This window comes from Pseudophryne corroboree, chromosome 6, assembly GCF_028390025.1.
Source record: "Pseudophryne corroboree isolate aPseCor3 chromosome 6, aPseCor3.hap2, whole genome shotgun sequence".
Classification (NCBI taxonomy): Eukaryota; Metazoa; Chordata; class Amphibia; order Anura; family Myobatrachidae; genus Pseudophryne; species Pseudophryne corroboree.
Genome location: NC_086449.1, coordinates 433,386,763 through 433,403,655, shown reverse-complemented (window position 1 = coordinate 433,403,655; position 16,893 = coordinate 433,386,763). Strand labels below are relative to the sequence as shown.

Here is a 16,893-nt window from a genome sequence, read left to right as displayed (position 1 = left end):
TTATATGTAACAAAAGTCATTAGAAGTGCTTATAAAAATATCATGACTACAAACTCTAAAGTCATCAACAATGAGTATATAATGGGGTATACAGAGCTACTAAACTTTCCTTTTACAATACTAATGCTGCTTGCCAAACTCATATTGAATATCAAAGTTAGTATGCCAGCCAATCACTCTGCGCTGACATTTCTAAAATGGTAAAAGACTTAAGTTCACTGATGTAAAACAAGCAGGCGCTAAAAGAGTCTGCGTCAAGGCTGGTATTTTTCCTGCCGATGGGTAACACTCTGCACAAAATAATTTACATAATGTCAGAAGTTTAATCACTTGATTAGAGCAGAATCAAATAAGAGCTTCCTAATTATATGTAGCACTTATTTGCGTCAGCTGTTTTCCTGAAGCCTGCATAGTTAAAACCTGTCTGAGCATGAAATCTGCATGTGTAACACAATTTAGGCAAGACCCTAACACAACAGAAATAATTAGTGTGCGATGACATGCTCCTGGTTCATTCCTATCCCGGAACTACCAGTACCACTATCTCTACCAGTGAACAAGTCCAATAAGAGGTGAAACGGTCCGTTTGGTCAGTTTGGGTGTAGGGTATTGTGCAGCCCACACCCACTGAGGGGGAACCCGGGTCCAGTAAGCGCCCACTTGGGCTCTATATTAAGTTATACTGTGCCCATTTTGTATAGCTACCTTGAATGCAGGAAATTGTTATACTGTTAATACTTTGTTAACTGGCTTATATTCAACTCAACCTGAGGCCAGCACTTCTTGCTCAAATTGAGTTAATTCATTTATACTCTATCCTATTTTGAACCCTGAAAAGGGACTATCTATGTGTAAACAAATCGTTCTTGTAATTTGGTGTTACTGCATAGGAGGACTGCATTAAGGCATTTTTTATCACTGCTTCTCTGATAGGTAGTCATTTTCTGTTTAATTGCAATTGGCTACTGGGTACTTCTGCATAGCATTTGATACTCTTATGTAATAATCTTTTCAAATAACTATAATTACATTGTCTGCTACTACAGTATTATCAAACATATGTAATAATCATACCCTAGTGAAAACAGGTCAAGAACCTTCAGTGCATATCTCTGCTGGTTATAAGACATAACAGCAAATTTGACTGATTTGTCAACTTATTTCTGCAGACTCTTCTGCACGTTCACGAATCTTTATATTCTATACTTATGCTTAAACTTTTCTCTCATCTATTAATGTGCTCTCTCATCCAGATCAAGTTCCATAGGAACTAGAGGCATAAAGACAATTGTCTCTCCTGGACAGCAGAAGCACATTTTCTTGTTTCTTGATATCAGTACTCTCTTATTCAGCAGATTACTGCCACACTCCATAGGATACGCCCAGTCTCATCTGATCTTGGAAGCAATTCAATGGTAGGCCTGGTTAGTAATTGTTTGGGAGACCATCAATAAATACTAGGTGCAGTAAACATACTAGCTGAACAGTAGAAGGAAGTTATCCTTTTATTAATCACTTTTTATTTATTTATTTATACATTCTTTAGTTCCTTCTTAATCTTATACTATTTATAATCTATTCCTGTGGTCTGGCCAAAATTTAGTCAATACCCAGGCCAGTTAACTAAGGACATAGCATTAAATTAGCTGGATTAAAAGAATATCAGACAGCTGTGATTTCTGCCCCTTTCTTATGCCTCAACTATCAGATGGAGTAAACGCCTTATGGTAACACTATTGCCTGACATTAGAGCAGAGGGTGTTCAAACCTATATAGGCAACAATTCATCACATTCTGTACATTTCTCTGCTATTTTCCTGCTCAAACATAGACACTAAATATGATATGCAGTGTAAAGGACCTTTAATAGGGCACCCCCCGGGTGGATTATTAACCACTCTGACGATACACATATGATAGACAGGCTCCCACCCAGTATACTGAATTATTGATTATATTTTCACCAAGGCTTCAAGCAGTCTAATTTTGTATGCACTACAACAAACTTATGTGTGCATTTCTATAACTAAGTATAGTTATTTTATTGTTCCTTAAGTCACATTAATTACAATGATTTGATTAAAAGTTAAGTTTTATCGTCTACTCATTTTTAAGAGAAGAGTGCCCCAGCACAGTCTTTCTTCTTTTCTCCTTTTACAAATGTATACCCTACTGACTCTGGGAGCACCACCGACAGAATAACAACACACAGTGTTAATTATAATCATTGTCGGTACACAGACTAAATTCCTCATCGAGGCGCAGTCTGATATATTTACCTGATGCGGAACAAACCATTTTTTGCATAAATTCTATCCCAGAACTAACAAGCAGTGTTCACATGCAAAGAGCAATTCATAACCAATGAGGACAAACTCTAATAATGTGCAATAACATCAAGAAGATATCTAAAGCATTTATTTCTACATCAGTCTACCTTTTCTATCATATAAGTAAAAGTACAACAAATAATGCAGAGGGTCAATTTGATCAATTTATTTTTGCTTTTAAAAAAGGGTTGTTGTTCGGCTCCCTGTCATTCAGATACATACAGATGTGTCCTCATACAGCTAGCCTAGATACACCATGTGGCGCAAGTAAGCTGCAAGGTCCTGTGTCACTCTGCTAGTGTTGAACTCTTTTAATCAATTTTTTCCCCATGAAAATGTGTCGTAGTCACAATGCGATGTGACTAGGAAGCACCAGGAGACTGTGCTGCTTAATTTGATATGTGACACTTCAGTGGCGCACCCAGGGGGGGTTTCCGAGCACCCAGAAACCCCCCTCCACTTAAAAAAAAAAAAAAAAAAATTTTTTTTTTTTTAAGCTGCATGAGTATTATTAATGGCTGTCTAGCGTCCTCTGCAGCCTGCTGTCTTCCTGATGGCACTTGTAAGGGCAATAAAAGTTTATTTTAATTATAGTACATTTATATATTTCCCTCATGTGCTTATCCATTCTTACTTTAATAATCTTCAACTGCATCAACTCCAGCAGTCTTCGGCCACCTGATACTTATTCCAGTGTCATCTGCTGATGTAACTATGTGTATTTACCCTGTACTTGTCCTATACTGTCATCAACTGTAAGTTGCTGTTTTCCTGTTTGATTATTCATGTACTCTGTAATTGGGCGCTGCGGAACCCTTGTGGCGCCATATAAATAAAGGATAATAATAATAATAATAATAATAATAATAATATATCCATGTGCATACATATATACACATGTATATACATACATACATACATATAAACACACACACACACACACACATATGATATATATATATATACACACGTGTGTGTGTGTGTGTATATATATATATATATATATATATATATATATATATATATATATATATATATATATATATATATATACACTGTATGTGTGTACACACACACATATATATATATATATATATATATATATGCATGTTTAATATGCTATGTATATGTGTATATGTATGTGTGTCTGCATGTATGTATGTATGTGTGTATATATATATATATATATATATATATGTGTGTGTAGATATGTGTGTGTGTGTGTGTATATATATATATATATATATATATATATATATATATATATATATATATATACATACACACACAGGTTGAGTATCCCATATCCAAATATTCCGAAATATGGAATATTCCGAAATACTGGCTTTTTTGAGTGAGATAGTGAAACCTTTGTTTTTTGATGGCTCAATGTACACAAACTTTGTTTAATACACAAGGTTATTAAAAATATTGTATTAAATTACCTTCAGGCTGTGTGTATAAGGTGTATATGAAACATAAATGAATTGTGTGAATGTACACACACTTTGTTTAATGCACAAAGTTATAAAAAGTATTGGCTAAAATTACCTTCAGGCTGGGTGTATAAGGTGTATATGTGACATAAATGCATTCTGTGCTTAGATTTAGGTCCCATCACCATAATATCTCATTATGGTATGCAATTATTCCAAAATACGGAAAAATCCGATATCCAAAATTCCTCTGGTCCCAAGCATTTTGGATAAGGGATACTCAACCTGTATATATATACACACACACACACACACACTAGTTTTACGGACCCAGCATATGCTGGGTCACCTCAGTCCCCACCCCCGTGATTGGCTCCGCCCAGTTCTGGAAACCCCCCCATGCAAATCCTGCGTTTGCCACTGCACTTGTATATCTGTGTGCAACTGAGTCTGTATATAAAGCACAACGGAACTTGGTGTGAAAGTAAGCACTTTGTATACAGATTCAGACTCATTCACACACAGATATACAAGTGACACATATCAAAGTAAGCACCACAGTCTCCTGGTGGTTCCTGAGTTGTGTCACGTTGTGATTAAAAATACATTTTCAGGGGGAAAAGATTGGAAAAAGACAGCTAGCGCTAGCAGAGTCCCAAGGAACACGGCGCACCGAGAGGGGCTGTTTGGTGAGATTGCACATATACGCACAATCTCCCTCTGTCCTTAATACACATTCAATTCATATACAGATTAGCCAACAGGAGATAGCAAAGTTCACGTTTATCTTTAATCTCTCTACTGTAACTTGTTACAGGATTTTTAAACTCAAGTAGGCTATGTAAAAATGTTACTGTAATGTCTTTATGAAAATGTAACAGTCTCTTCGAGGAAGAGGTGTGAACTTCTCAAAGTCAAAAGTTACATTACACAATACACTTGCTTAATGTTACACACCCAGTGACATCCAATGTGGCATCTCAAACAGGCCCAGTCTGCTTTTATCTTACAGTGTTGATTCTTCAGCATTTTAGGCAAGAAGCAACAAATAAGAAGGTCAAGAAAAACAGGTACTAACAACTTCTGAATTTAGACACTATTTCTTACTGTTGTTTCATATTTTACTTTTAAACCTAAGTCTATTTCATTCTATTTAATGGGTTCATACTGATGCTACTGAGATACTGAGTGTCCTACAAAAGTTATCCATAACAGCTCCATATATTTCATTCTATGCTGACCCCACGTAACTAGAATGACCCATTTTAAGTATGGGAGTTAAGGAGAATTGCAAGAACAGGCCTTTGTAATTAACACCAAACAAATACATACTGTACACCCTCTCTTTTAATGCCTGCCATTTTATTTTCAAGCATATACAACATTCAGATAATCACAAAATAAATATACTGGGCCCCACAGAAATAATCAGCAGTATGGTATCTAACAATAGTTAACGATGTAGGGGTAATACAGACACAAAAGGGAGAGGGTACACATAGATTAACTATGTTACTCAGACATTTACACATGCACTATAGACAGCCACAAAGTCTACCCAGAGAAACTCATTCAAAATTGCATGTCCTCACTGAAGGTGCATCAGATACTCTCCATGGACTTAATCCAACTGATCATACAGATAAGATTTGAGGTATGACTTCAGTATTGTACACCAAAAAGCTGGCCATAGGGACCTAAGGGAAGAGGTATCAAATCTTCTATAGATAAAGTGGAGAAGTTGCCTATAGCAACCAATTAGCTTTTACTGTAGCTATCATTTATCTAGCACAGTCTATAAAATGACAGGAGCTAAATGGTTGCTATGGGCAACTTGTCCACGTTATCTCTCTCGAAGATGGATATCTCCCTCATTAATTTAACCCCTTCAGTGGTCACTTTATTTTTACCATGTCACACCTCCCAGGGTGGGTTTTTAAATGAATTACCTGCTCGTTGCCAGAGATTTCATATGCTGGGTGACATGCTCGTTGCCAAGGGTTTCATGTGCTGGGTGTCATGCTCGTTGCCAGGGGTAACACGCGCTGAGTGCCAAGCTTTGTTGCCATGGGTGTCATGCTCTAGGATCCATGCTCTTTCCAAGGGGAATTGGGGTGTATATTGGGGTGTATATTTGCTGGCAGGTGCTAGACCGCAAGCACTGAAAGCCCTCTCCCTCCTCGTACTCCACTCAGGGGGTTGGGGGGGGGGAGGAGTTTTGCGGAATGACGCAGTTGTTCCCCCCGAGAGGAGATTTGAGGGAGGAGGGGGAACAGTGCTGAGCATGTCCTGGAAATCTTCCAGGATAGTCAGTCTCTCCAGTGGACCTGGCCCCGGAGATTTTCTGGCCATGCCACTTAAGGGGTTACAAGTGGCCAATATGTAATAAAATATTGATTAAAGAGATCTGAACTCTATACTAATGAGAATTTGGAAGACTGTAGGCTTAATCCAGGTTTCAAAGATCACTGAGAATGTATCAGATACCATGTACCAGAATGGCATAGCCCACAAGCAAGGTCATCAAAAAAACCTGCAAATTTCAAAGAAGCCTCTTCAGATTGTTAGCTTGCGAGCAGGGCCTTCCTACCTATATGTTTGCTGTTACTACCCAGTTTGTTTTATCACTGTTATTTCCAATTCTACAGTGCAACAGTATATGTTCCACTAAATCGCTATAGGATAAAAAAAAAAAAAAAAAACCCACAAAATCACACACCGTTGGGTACCTACAGGTGTGGGACCTCTTCAAGGTCCCAGTCCCTGCTGATCTGCAGCATCTGTCACCCTTACAGCCATATTCCCAAAGTCCGCTGCCAGCTGCTGTCATTTGGTGGTGTGAAATTTGTTGCCATGATCCTGCCTCCAGGAAGAATAATGGGTAATTCAACACTGGCACACAGCCCCAACCTCTCAGTTCAGTATCCTTGCACCAGGACAGACCATGTAGCAATGTAAGTGGTGCAAATGCTTGCAGGGTAAATGTGTCTGCTTTTGCATGTAGCCCACAAATGCTGGCCAGCTGTATTTTACACTGCAATTTAGATTTGAGTTCAAACACATTCCTCTCAAATCTCTCTGGCCCTCCTTCAGTTCACCATGGTTGTGCCAAGGTGCACAGTTTTATGTGCTTTGCTCCCAACTCTAAATCAGCCCTAAAATGGGCAATCTGAAGGTACTGTTCCCACAGTACATTAGCAAATAGAGGGAAACTACGTGTTTTGAGCTATAACAAATTAAGCATCACAATTAGCAAATCCGGAGATGTGGAAAACTTCTTGACTGCAGCCTTTACAGACCCATTCAGGTACTGGGCATTGCGATAAGGACCTTGGAATGGTTTGTATGAAGTGCCATTGAGACATTAGAAAGTGAGAATCCGGTACAACGGTGTGCCAGGAAAGGGAGTCAACAAGGAACTGGGACCCTGAATTGGCAGAGTCACTTGAATCAAGGTCAGTATGGAGGAGAGAGAATGGTCTCTGGTGTACCCCCAAAAATCATTTATTGCATTTCCCTGGATATACCAGCTTTTTAGGGGACAAGCATAATTTTGTTCATTCATATTTCTAAGAGACAACAGAAGGATCTGTAAATACAGTGATTCATTTTCCTGCTGACTCCCACTTAAGGGTGTGTTATATTTTGATGACCCGTATAGAATGTCGATATGTACAGAAAGTCCATATTCACAATGCTGACACTGACATAACGTTGACATTGGCATCATTTTAGTCTGAGCGTAACCCTAAAATCAGGAGTCGATATTCTGACAATGTCAACATTGTAACTATCTACATTCTGTACATGTGAACATTCTGAATGTTGACTGATTACATACCCTTGAGAAACAGCATTTCAATGTATTTGTTTCCCTACAGCACAAAAGAAATCTAACACAATCATTTCTACTTTCCATGCAGTCATATTGGAGGAGCCCATGCAATTATGATGTGGGAATGCCCGTTGGTATTCTCCTTTTGGGAACAAATATGGAGGGATGTAGGGTCTACAACTCCATCATTACCTGAACTAGACCCGCGTATTTGTATACTAGGTCTGGGTTCAGAACGAACATTTACACATAAGGGGCACAGTTATATAATCAGCCTTACCACGGTGGCCAAAGTTATTATTGCTTGTGAATGGATGTCAAGCAATTGTCCGGAAGTAGTTAAGTGGAGGGCATTGGTAAATGATATGATAGGACACGAAAGAGTTATGTATGCCTCTCGAAATGCCATGGGTAAATTCCATGAGAAATGGGACTGCTGGAGAAACTTGAGGCTGGGAGTAATGCTGGATAACAATATGGGTCTGACTGAAACTTGATTTGGAGAAGTCAAGTATAGATAAATGGTCAATAACATTGGTTTCGGGGGATCGTTGGCGGGGCGGGGGGGATTTTATTTACTTTGATAATTTATTTATTTATTTATTTTCTCGGCTTCTGCTTGATTCCTTCCCCTAATCCATATCTTAGGAGGACATATCACAGTAGAACAGATATAGTGATATACAGGTATAGTGGTGGTATACAGTATGAAATATAAAATATCTTCCTTTATAACTTCCGGTATTATAGTTTTAGCACGGTTTAATGTAATAATTACAGATCACAAAGAGTAATTGTGGTTATAGAGTAACACAAAATATGAAAATGATTTTAGGCAAATGTTTCTAAATGAGTATTAGCTAGTATACACAGGACTTGAACACTGGTTTATATTTATGAAATTATTAAGTTAGTTAGGTGGTATGCACATACGGTATGAGAAGTGCACTAAGGTAACAGTTATCAACATTGTAATGAAGTATATTTCTGAACTAGTATATTATTTCTGTATAAGAAATTAACTAGGGGGGTGGGGAGGAAGTTCTGTGTCTTATATGTTGGGAATAGGAGCGGTAATTGAAGGGAACTGTCTTGATTGGAATCATGATTACAAAAAAAATATTGATTGATTATGTGTGTGTAAAATGTATGTATTGAATAAAAATAAAACATGTAATAAAGACAGACTTAATAATACAATCATTATGTGTGTAGTGCTAAACATATTCACTCTAAACCAAGATTATCAAGATATATATTTTGTCCTCATTTCACATATCGCTAAGTGTGTGGGCTGTTTGATTAATCACAATGAAGCACTGTAAATACTGCATATGATTAAAGCCTAAAGTCTATATTTGCATTATTGTCTTTGTGTACAAATAGGTCAATGATCAGATAGTTTATAAATTAGATTGTTTGATTAAAACAGTTGCATGTTTTGCAGAGCATCTATGATCTGCCCATGTTTGTGTGGGTTTCCTCCCACACTCCAAAAATATTCTGATAGGTTAATTGGCTTCTACAAAAAAATAGAAACCTAGTGTAATATAATACGTTTTAGGGGTGTATTCAATGCAGTATTCAATTCGTGGATTTGGCCGTTCCCAACAATGCCAATCCGACTTTTTCTTAAAGTCAGATTGACATTGTCGGAAACGGGGCTAAAACCTGTTGGATTTGGCCGCGAATCTGACAAAACAGGAGCCGCCGATCCACGTGCTTTCCGACAAGTCGGATTTTCTGACTTGTCGGATAAAGGAGTGTATGATTGAATAGGTCGAATCTGGATTCGACCTTAAACTCCTGTTAATCCGACTTGAATTGAAGAGCAGTGATTCTCAATGATTGTTTGCTTGGGTAACCCCTTGCAGTCCATTTGCATTATTATTAGCCCCAACATTTGCAATGCAATACATTTGGAATTAATAGAATTGATAGATAAAATGTTTATCTCTCCCTGACACAGGTAGTGCAAAATACAAAGGTGCCTGAAACCTCTGGATGATTAACATCAGTTGAGACAAGTTCTTAACATTCATAGATACTTTCACCCAGACTGGCACTTAAACTATAAAAGTGATAACTAATCTTTTTCTCTGCCTCCACATTGATCACTAGTGCTTATTTACTAAGAGGTAAAACAATTAATGCTTTATACTGTATATAGGATTTAGTAATGTACTAATTTTTTACAATACAAAATAAAAGTTATATTTTAAAATTAAATTGTTACACAAGTGTGCCCCCAAAAAAGAGGTTTACTTCTTGCCTTCTCCTGCTTTTTTATAAGGAGAAGGATTCTCTGTTAACACTGTATTTTTAAACCCAGTGGAGCACCACCAAAAATACATTATTGCTAAAGGGAATTACCCATACACAGATATTATATGTTGGTTTTCATGATAAGTGAAGTCATTACTGCCACCATACTATTCTCTGGTGCAGGAACCACACTCCTTCTTTTGGCAACATCATTTATGTAAGTGGTAGTGCAGACAATGTAACTCACCTTCTGACATTCTCTTTAATTCTTCTCTCTCCTTTTCAATGTCCCTTTTCAACTTTGCATTCTCTGTTTTGATTTCATGATTGTCTTTACTTGAATTCAAGACCTGTAAGATGATAGATAGCACATGTACATACAGTATAAGGGGATATCCAATTAGCTACAGTAATTTACCAGGAGATGCGATACAGAAGGTAGACATTATAAAGATAGACAGTCATTAGGTCTACAAAACCATAGGGTCAACAGTCAAAAGGTCGACAGGGTCAAAAGGCAGACACAAAGAGAAATTGTGTTATTTTGTGTTTTTAAACATTTTTAACCAAATTTGTTTAAATGTATCCCCTCGCCACGCTTCGGGCTCGGTTACTAAAGGTAATAGTTTGTCACATGGATGGCAAATGAGGCAAAAGTTGTAAAAGCATGATAAGAACCCTAAAAAACATGTGTCGACCCTGTTGACCTTTTGAACCCGTCTATCTTTTGACTGTCGACCCTATGGTGTCGACTTATTGAAAAGGAGTTAAATTTTAACCAATTCCATTCCAATTTTGATTCATATTGGAAAGAGACAGAATGCCTTACTTAGGGATTTGGCTATTTATGAAAGTTTTCTTCAATCTCAATAACATTTGGAAGGATGGTTTCTGTACAACATCTCATGGAAAGGTAAAGTTTCTGCATATACAAATTTGTCCACACACATTTTAACTGCAGTTACGCCAAATGGCCCCTCTTTTGGTAGATTGCGTAAGAATCTTCTAGCGTTTGGCATCTCTTTTGCCGAAAATGCATCTTAATCGCAATGTGACTAGGATGCACAAGGAGACTGTGCTGATTCGTTTCATATATGACACTGGTATGTCAGTGTGCGAATGAAGACATCTGGATGTAGAGCTCACTCACCTGAGTGAACGCCCTGGCAGCCTTGGAAGTCCGTTCTCCAATTCTGCACTCCAGGAATGACGACCGCTGTCAGAGCCAGAAGGTGACACTCTGTCCAGTAGATAATGTGGCTATCTCTTACATGATGCCACAACTGTGAGGGCCGTGGTAGATTATAAAGGCGATGCTGCTGCATTATGCGACTGAACCTTGACCAGACAACCCTGGAGGTAAGGCTGCGTTAAGCAAAGCACTCTGTACACTGCTCTGAGCTCCAGGGCACTGATGTATAGACAGCTGTTCACCAACCCCCGAACAACTGATGACAAGACACTGCCCCCCACCCCCGAAGACTTGTGACGGTGGTAAGACCCAGTCCTGAATCCAAAAAGGATGGCCCCTGTCCCAGTAGGACCAATGTAGCCACCAGCAGAGGGAGTGAAACTGCTTCAGAGAGAATGATCGTCTGGGCCCTAAGGTGTAGATGGGACTTGTTCCAGCTGGTTAGAATCTCAAGCTGAAAAGGGACTGAAGCTGGGCATACTCCACCATATCATAGGTGGAGACCAGAGAACCCAGGATCTACATGCTGGAGTGGACAGACACCTGACTGTGACTAAAGAGTACATGAATCCTGAAGTGAAGGGTCTGAATCTTATGTGCAGTAAAGATTCCCCATTGAACCTAAAGCTCATAAGTGGTACATATTCTGAAAAGGCGTCAATGTGGAAATGAAGGAATCAATGTCATTCAATATTCATTGGCCAGTTTGGGTGGCTGGAGAGGGGGCATATGTGGAATCCGCAATGGGCCGTGGTTGGAACTGAACCCATGGGCTCACTGCTGTAAAGCAGTAATGCTAAGCATTAAACCACCCGAACTGCCCCTTATGACACTTGACTATGCACCTGTGTAACTTTAGAAGATCTACCATCAGACGGTTGGGGTCCCTCAGGATATCCAGAAACTGGTCTAGAAGAAGGTCATCCTGATAAGGCAGGAAACAGACACATCTGTTGAATGCATGCTGCCCTGTTCTCCATGACCCTCCTGAAGACATGAGAAGCTGGGGACAGCTGACATGGCAATGCCCCAGGCTATAAGCAATGCTCCCAAACTGCAAATCAGAGGAAGTGCTGACTGACTCGGATAGGAATTTGTAAATAGGCATCTTAGATGTGTAGGTATGCCATAAAGTCCCCTGGATCCAGAGCCAGAATGATTGTGAAGAGACTCCATGCTGAACCTGGTAATCCCCCAGTTCCTGTTTAGCTCTTTAGAAGAGGCTGGAATGAGCCGTCCGGTTTCTGACCCAGGAAGAGGCTGGCATAGAAACCTATCTGAGATGAGGGATCCGGAATGATAATCCCTGAGGCTTAAAAAAAGAGAGCGAATGGACTCCCTGAGTGTTCTTGTATATCTTTCCAGAAAACAGAAACCAAACCGTCATGTGGCAGGCATTTCAGCTGTCTGGTGGACCAATTCTGCCACGGTGGGACCTAGAGCCTAGGATGAGAACAGTCTTGTACTGGTATCTAGTCTTACATGGAGTTATCTAGAAAACAGAACAAAGTGGACATTCTGTACTCTCTGGGTTGTACTAGGAAGGAAAGTCATATTGGGCGCTTCTTCAACTCCAGACCAAAGGGGACCTAAAGGAAGCGACTCCAAAGTCTTCTTAGAACTCGTGTCAGCCTGCCAGGAACACAGCCCGAAGACATTACTGGTCACCACAGCTGACGCCGACATCCAAAACTCCAAGACACCTGAATCAATAGCCACCTCTCCGTTTAGGTAGAGACCCAACTTAATGTGCCACCTTAGAGCCAATAACTTCTTTCTGTTGTACCAGAACTGAGGCCTTCCTCTACTGCATCTACCCAGCCGCCATTAGTCTTAGCCAACCAAGCAGATGTGAGGTTTGGGCGTGCAATCGAGCTCGTATTAGCACAGACTGTCTTGGGGAAACTATCCAGCTGTATATTAGCTGGATTCCTAAGGGAAGCAGTATACAGAATAGGGAGGATAGAAGACCTAACGAGATGGGCACTATGAGCAGCAACCATGAGGGAAATCCCACCTGGCCTGATCCGCATTAGGTAGCAGATAAAATTATTGCTTAACCGGGGGTTCTGAGCATGGGGTCTACTCGGAAAGCTTGCTAAAAAGTGCAGATTTACCTGCCTTTAGCAGTGCAAGTGCTTCTACATTCAATGCAATAGGGATTTCTCTACACAGAGAGCCCAACATCTGAGGGAACTGAAAAACTAGCTTTCTGTTCTGAGGAATAAGCCTCAACCCAACCGGACAAGGCATACCGCTGTATCGCCTGAGTCTAGTTGCACAATCTGTGTCAAGCATCTGCAGGAAGGAGCAGACAGCTGCACCAATGCTGACAAAATGAAAGATTGCATCCACAGTGGCATGGATGCCCAGGGCTTAAGGAGGAAGTATGATGGTAACAAAAATAATGGCAATTTCCTCTGAAAAGAGCATAGCAAGTTTGGAATTGCATTGCAAGTGCAATTCTCAGTCCCAGTTCGCTGTGAGAACAGCTTGAAGGACTCAACTCGCACTTCATTGGATTGACCCCTTAGTGACATGTTGTTTAAACTATTCACAGGTATAGAGCTGATGAATGATATTATTATATTTCTGTCCTTTTCTGTAAGGATAAATTGGTGAAAGTCTGTAAGAGTAAAAAATACCTTTTTTAGTTGTTCATTGCCCTCCATATACTTTTTGGCAGCTTCATTTGCACTTTCTACTTGTGTTTTCATAGTATCATAGGATTCCATCTCTGATGCCAGCTGCATTATCAGATATATAACACGCTGCAGAACACTGTGAACCATATGAAGATAACATCATTATTTCAAAAGTATGTCTAACTAATGACTTGGCAAGAGGATTTTTTTGGTATACATATTTGTCCTAAAGTAATTTGATTAGTTTTTATCTTTAAACAAATTCTTTCAGAAATGTAATCTTGTCTAGTCAATGTCATCACATTTCTTTCGGAAATTTCCACATTTGATCCATACACTTATAATAAGCATATCAAGCACTCATTATTACATTCTTTTTATTTTGCTTGACTGCCATTGGCCGGGTTGCTACTTCAGGGCCGATCAATTTCAAAAGACACAGAGCAGTCAAAACCCATATTTTTAGTTTACCTCCTTTTTTTGAGAAACATACTTTTTAAGTTCCAATAATCAGGAATATTTAAAAAAACATGTCTGGTCATATGAATAAGCAGAAATAATTATGTTTTATTAACTCCCTAATGAATCCTACACTGAAATACCTCCTGTTTGTTTCATTCCCTTTGAGAAACGAATGCCTTTCCTCTGTGCTACTCCAAATCCATGTATATAATTTGTGTGAAGGAGTGTTTTGCACAGTCCTTGTAAATTGGTAAATTGCGCATCTGGTGAGGAATAATTAGAATTTACTTACCGATAATTCTATTTCTCGTAGTCCGTAGTGGATGCTGGGAACTCCGTAAGGACCATGGGGAATAGCGGATCCGCAGGAGACTGGGCACAAAAAGTAAAAGCTTTAGACTAGCTGGTGTGCACTGGCTCCTCCCCCTATGACCCTCCTCCAAGCCTCAGTTAAGATACTGTGCCCGGACGAGCGTACATAATAAGGAAGGATCTTGAATCCCGGGTAAGACTCATACCAGCCACACCAATCACACCGTACAACTCGTGATCTGAACCCAGTTAACAGTATGATAACCGTAGGAGCCTCTGAAAAGATGGCTTCCAACAATTAACAACCCGATTTGTTTGTAACAATAACTATATACAAGTATTGCAGACAATCCGCACTTGGGATGGGCGCCCAGCATCCACTACGGACTACGAGAAATAGAATTATCGGTAAGTAAATTCTTATTTTCTCTGACGTCCTAGTGGTTGCTGGGAACTCCGTAAGGACCATGGGGATTATACCAAAGCTCCCAAATGGGCGGGAGAGTGCGGATGACTCTGCAGCACCGAATGAGAGAACTCCAGGTCCTCCTCAGCCAGGGTATCAAATTTGTAGAATTTTACAAACGTGTTTGCCCCTGACCAAGTAGCTGCTCGGCAAAGTTGTAAAGCCGAGACCCCTCGGGCAGCCGCCCAAGATGAGCCCACCTTCCTTGTGGAATGGGCTTTAACAGATTTTGGCTGTGGCAGGCCTGCCACAGAATGTGCAAGTTGAATTGTACTACAAATCCAATGAGCAATCGTCTGCTTAGAAGCAGGAGCACCCAGCTTGTTGGGTGCATACAGTATAAACAGCGAGTCAGATTTTCTGACTCCAGCCGTCCTGGAAACATATATTTTCAGGGCCCTGACTACGTCCAGCAACTTGGAGTCCTCCAAGTCCCTAGTAGCCACAGGTACCACAATAGCTTGATTCATGTGAAACGCTGAAACCACCTTAGGGAGAAATTGAGGACGAGTCCTCAATTCCGCCCTATCCGAATGAAATATCAGGTAAGGGCTTTTATAGGATAAAGCCGCCAATTCTGATACGCGCCTGGCTGAAGCCAGGGCCAACAGCATTACCACTTTCCATGTGAGATATTTCAAATCCACTGTGGCAAGTGGTTCAAACCAATGTGATTTTAGGAACCCTAAAACTACATTGAGATCCCAAGGTGCCACTGGAGGCACAAAAGGAGGCTGTATATGCAGTACCCCTTTAACAAACGTCTGAACTTCAGGCACTGAAGCCAGTTCTTTTTGGAAGAAGATCGACAGGGCCGAAATTTGAACCTTAATGGATCCTAATTTTAGGCCCATAGACAATCCTGCTTGCAGGAAATGTAGGAAACGACCCAGTTGAAATTCCTCCGTAGGGGCCTTCTTGGCCTCACACCACGCAACATATTTTCGCCAAATGCGATGATAATGTTTTGCAGTTACATCCTTCCTGGCCTTGATCAGGTTAGGGATGACTTCATCTGGAATGCCTTTTTCCTTCAGGATCCGGCGTTCAACCGCCATGCCGTCAAACGCAGCCGCGGTAAGTCTTGGAACAGACAAGGTCCCTGCTGGAGCAGGTCCTTCCTTAGAGGTAGAGGCCACGGGTCCTCCGTGAGCATTTCTTGCAGCTCCGGGTACCAAGTTCTTCTTGGCCAATCCGGAGCCACGAGTATCGTTCTTACTCCTCTCCTTCTTATGATTCTCAGTACTTTTGGTATGAGAGGAAGAGGAGGGAACACATATACCGACTGGAAAACCCACGGAGTTACCAGAGCGTCCACCGCTATTGCCTGAGGGTCCCTTGACCTGGCGCAATATCTGTCCAGTTTCTTGTTGAGACGGGACGCCCTCATGTCCACCTTTGGTTTTTCCCAACGGTTTACAATCACTTGGAAGACTTCTGGATGAAGTCCCCACTCCCCCGGGTGGAGGTCGTGTCTGCTGAGGAAGTCTGCTTCCCAGTTGTCCACTCCCGGAATGAACACTGCTGACAGTGCTATCACATGATTTTCCGCCCAGCGGAGAATCCTTGCAGCTTCTGCCATTGCCCTCCTGCTTCTTGTGCCGCCCTGTCTGTTTACGTGGGCGACAGCCGTGATGTTGTCCGACTGGATCAATACCGGTTGACCCTGAAGCAGAGGCCTTGCTTGACTTAGGGCATTGTAAATGGCCCTTAGCTCTAGGATATTTCTTGCATGGAATCTTCCGAATGGAATCGCTTCGTAAGAAGCCACCATTTTTCCCAGGACTCTCGTGCACTGATGCACTGACACTTGTCCTGGTTTTAGGAGGTTCCTGACTAGCTCGGATAACTCCCTGGCCTTCTCCTCCGGGAGAAACACCTTTTTCTGGACTGTGTCCAGAATCATCCCTAGGAACAGTAGACGTGTTGTTGGAATCAGCTGTGATTTTG

The 16,893-nt window shown here is 40.6% G+C and overlaps 1 protein-coding gene across 4 annotated transcripts in view; it reads right to left on the bottom strand.

Moving 5' to 3' along the window:
• Positions 1-16,893, bottom strand: part of BCAP29 (B cell receptor associated protein 29) — a 234,664-nt gene that overhangs the window by 30,425 nt on the left and 187,346 nt on the right. For all 4 annotated transcript variants that reach the window (XM_063927066.1, XM_063927068.1, XM_063927067.1 and 1 more), the window contains 2 exons: positions 13,704-13,839; positions 10,114-10,216 (listed from right to left, as the gene is read on the bottom strand). In XM_063927066.1, the coding sequence (XP_063783136.1) occupies positions 10,114-10,216; positions 13,704-13,839 (239 nt within the window). The remainder of the gene's footprint in view (positions 1-10,113; positions 10,217-13,703; positions 13,840-16,893) is intronic.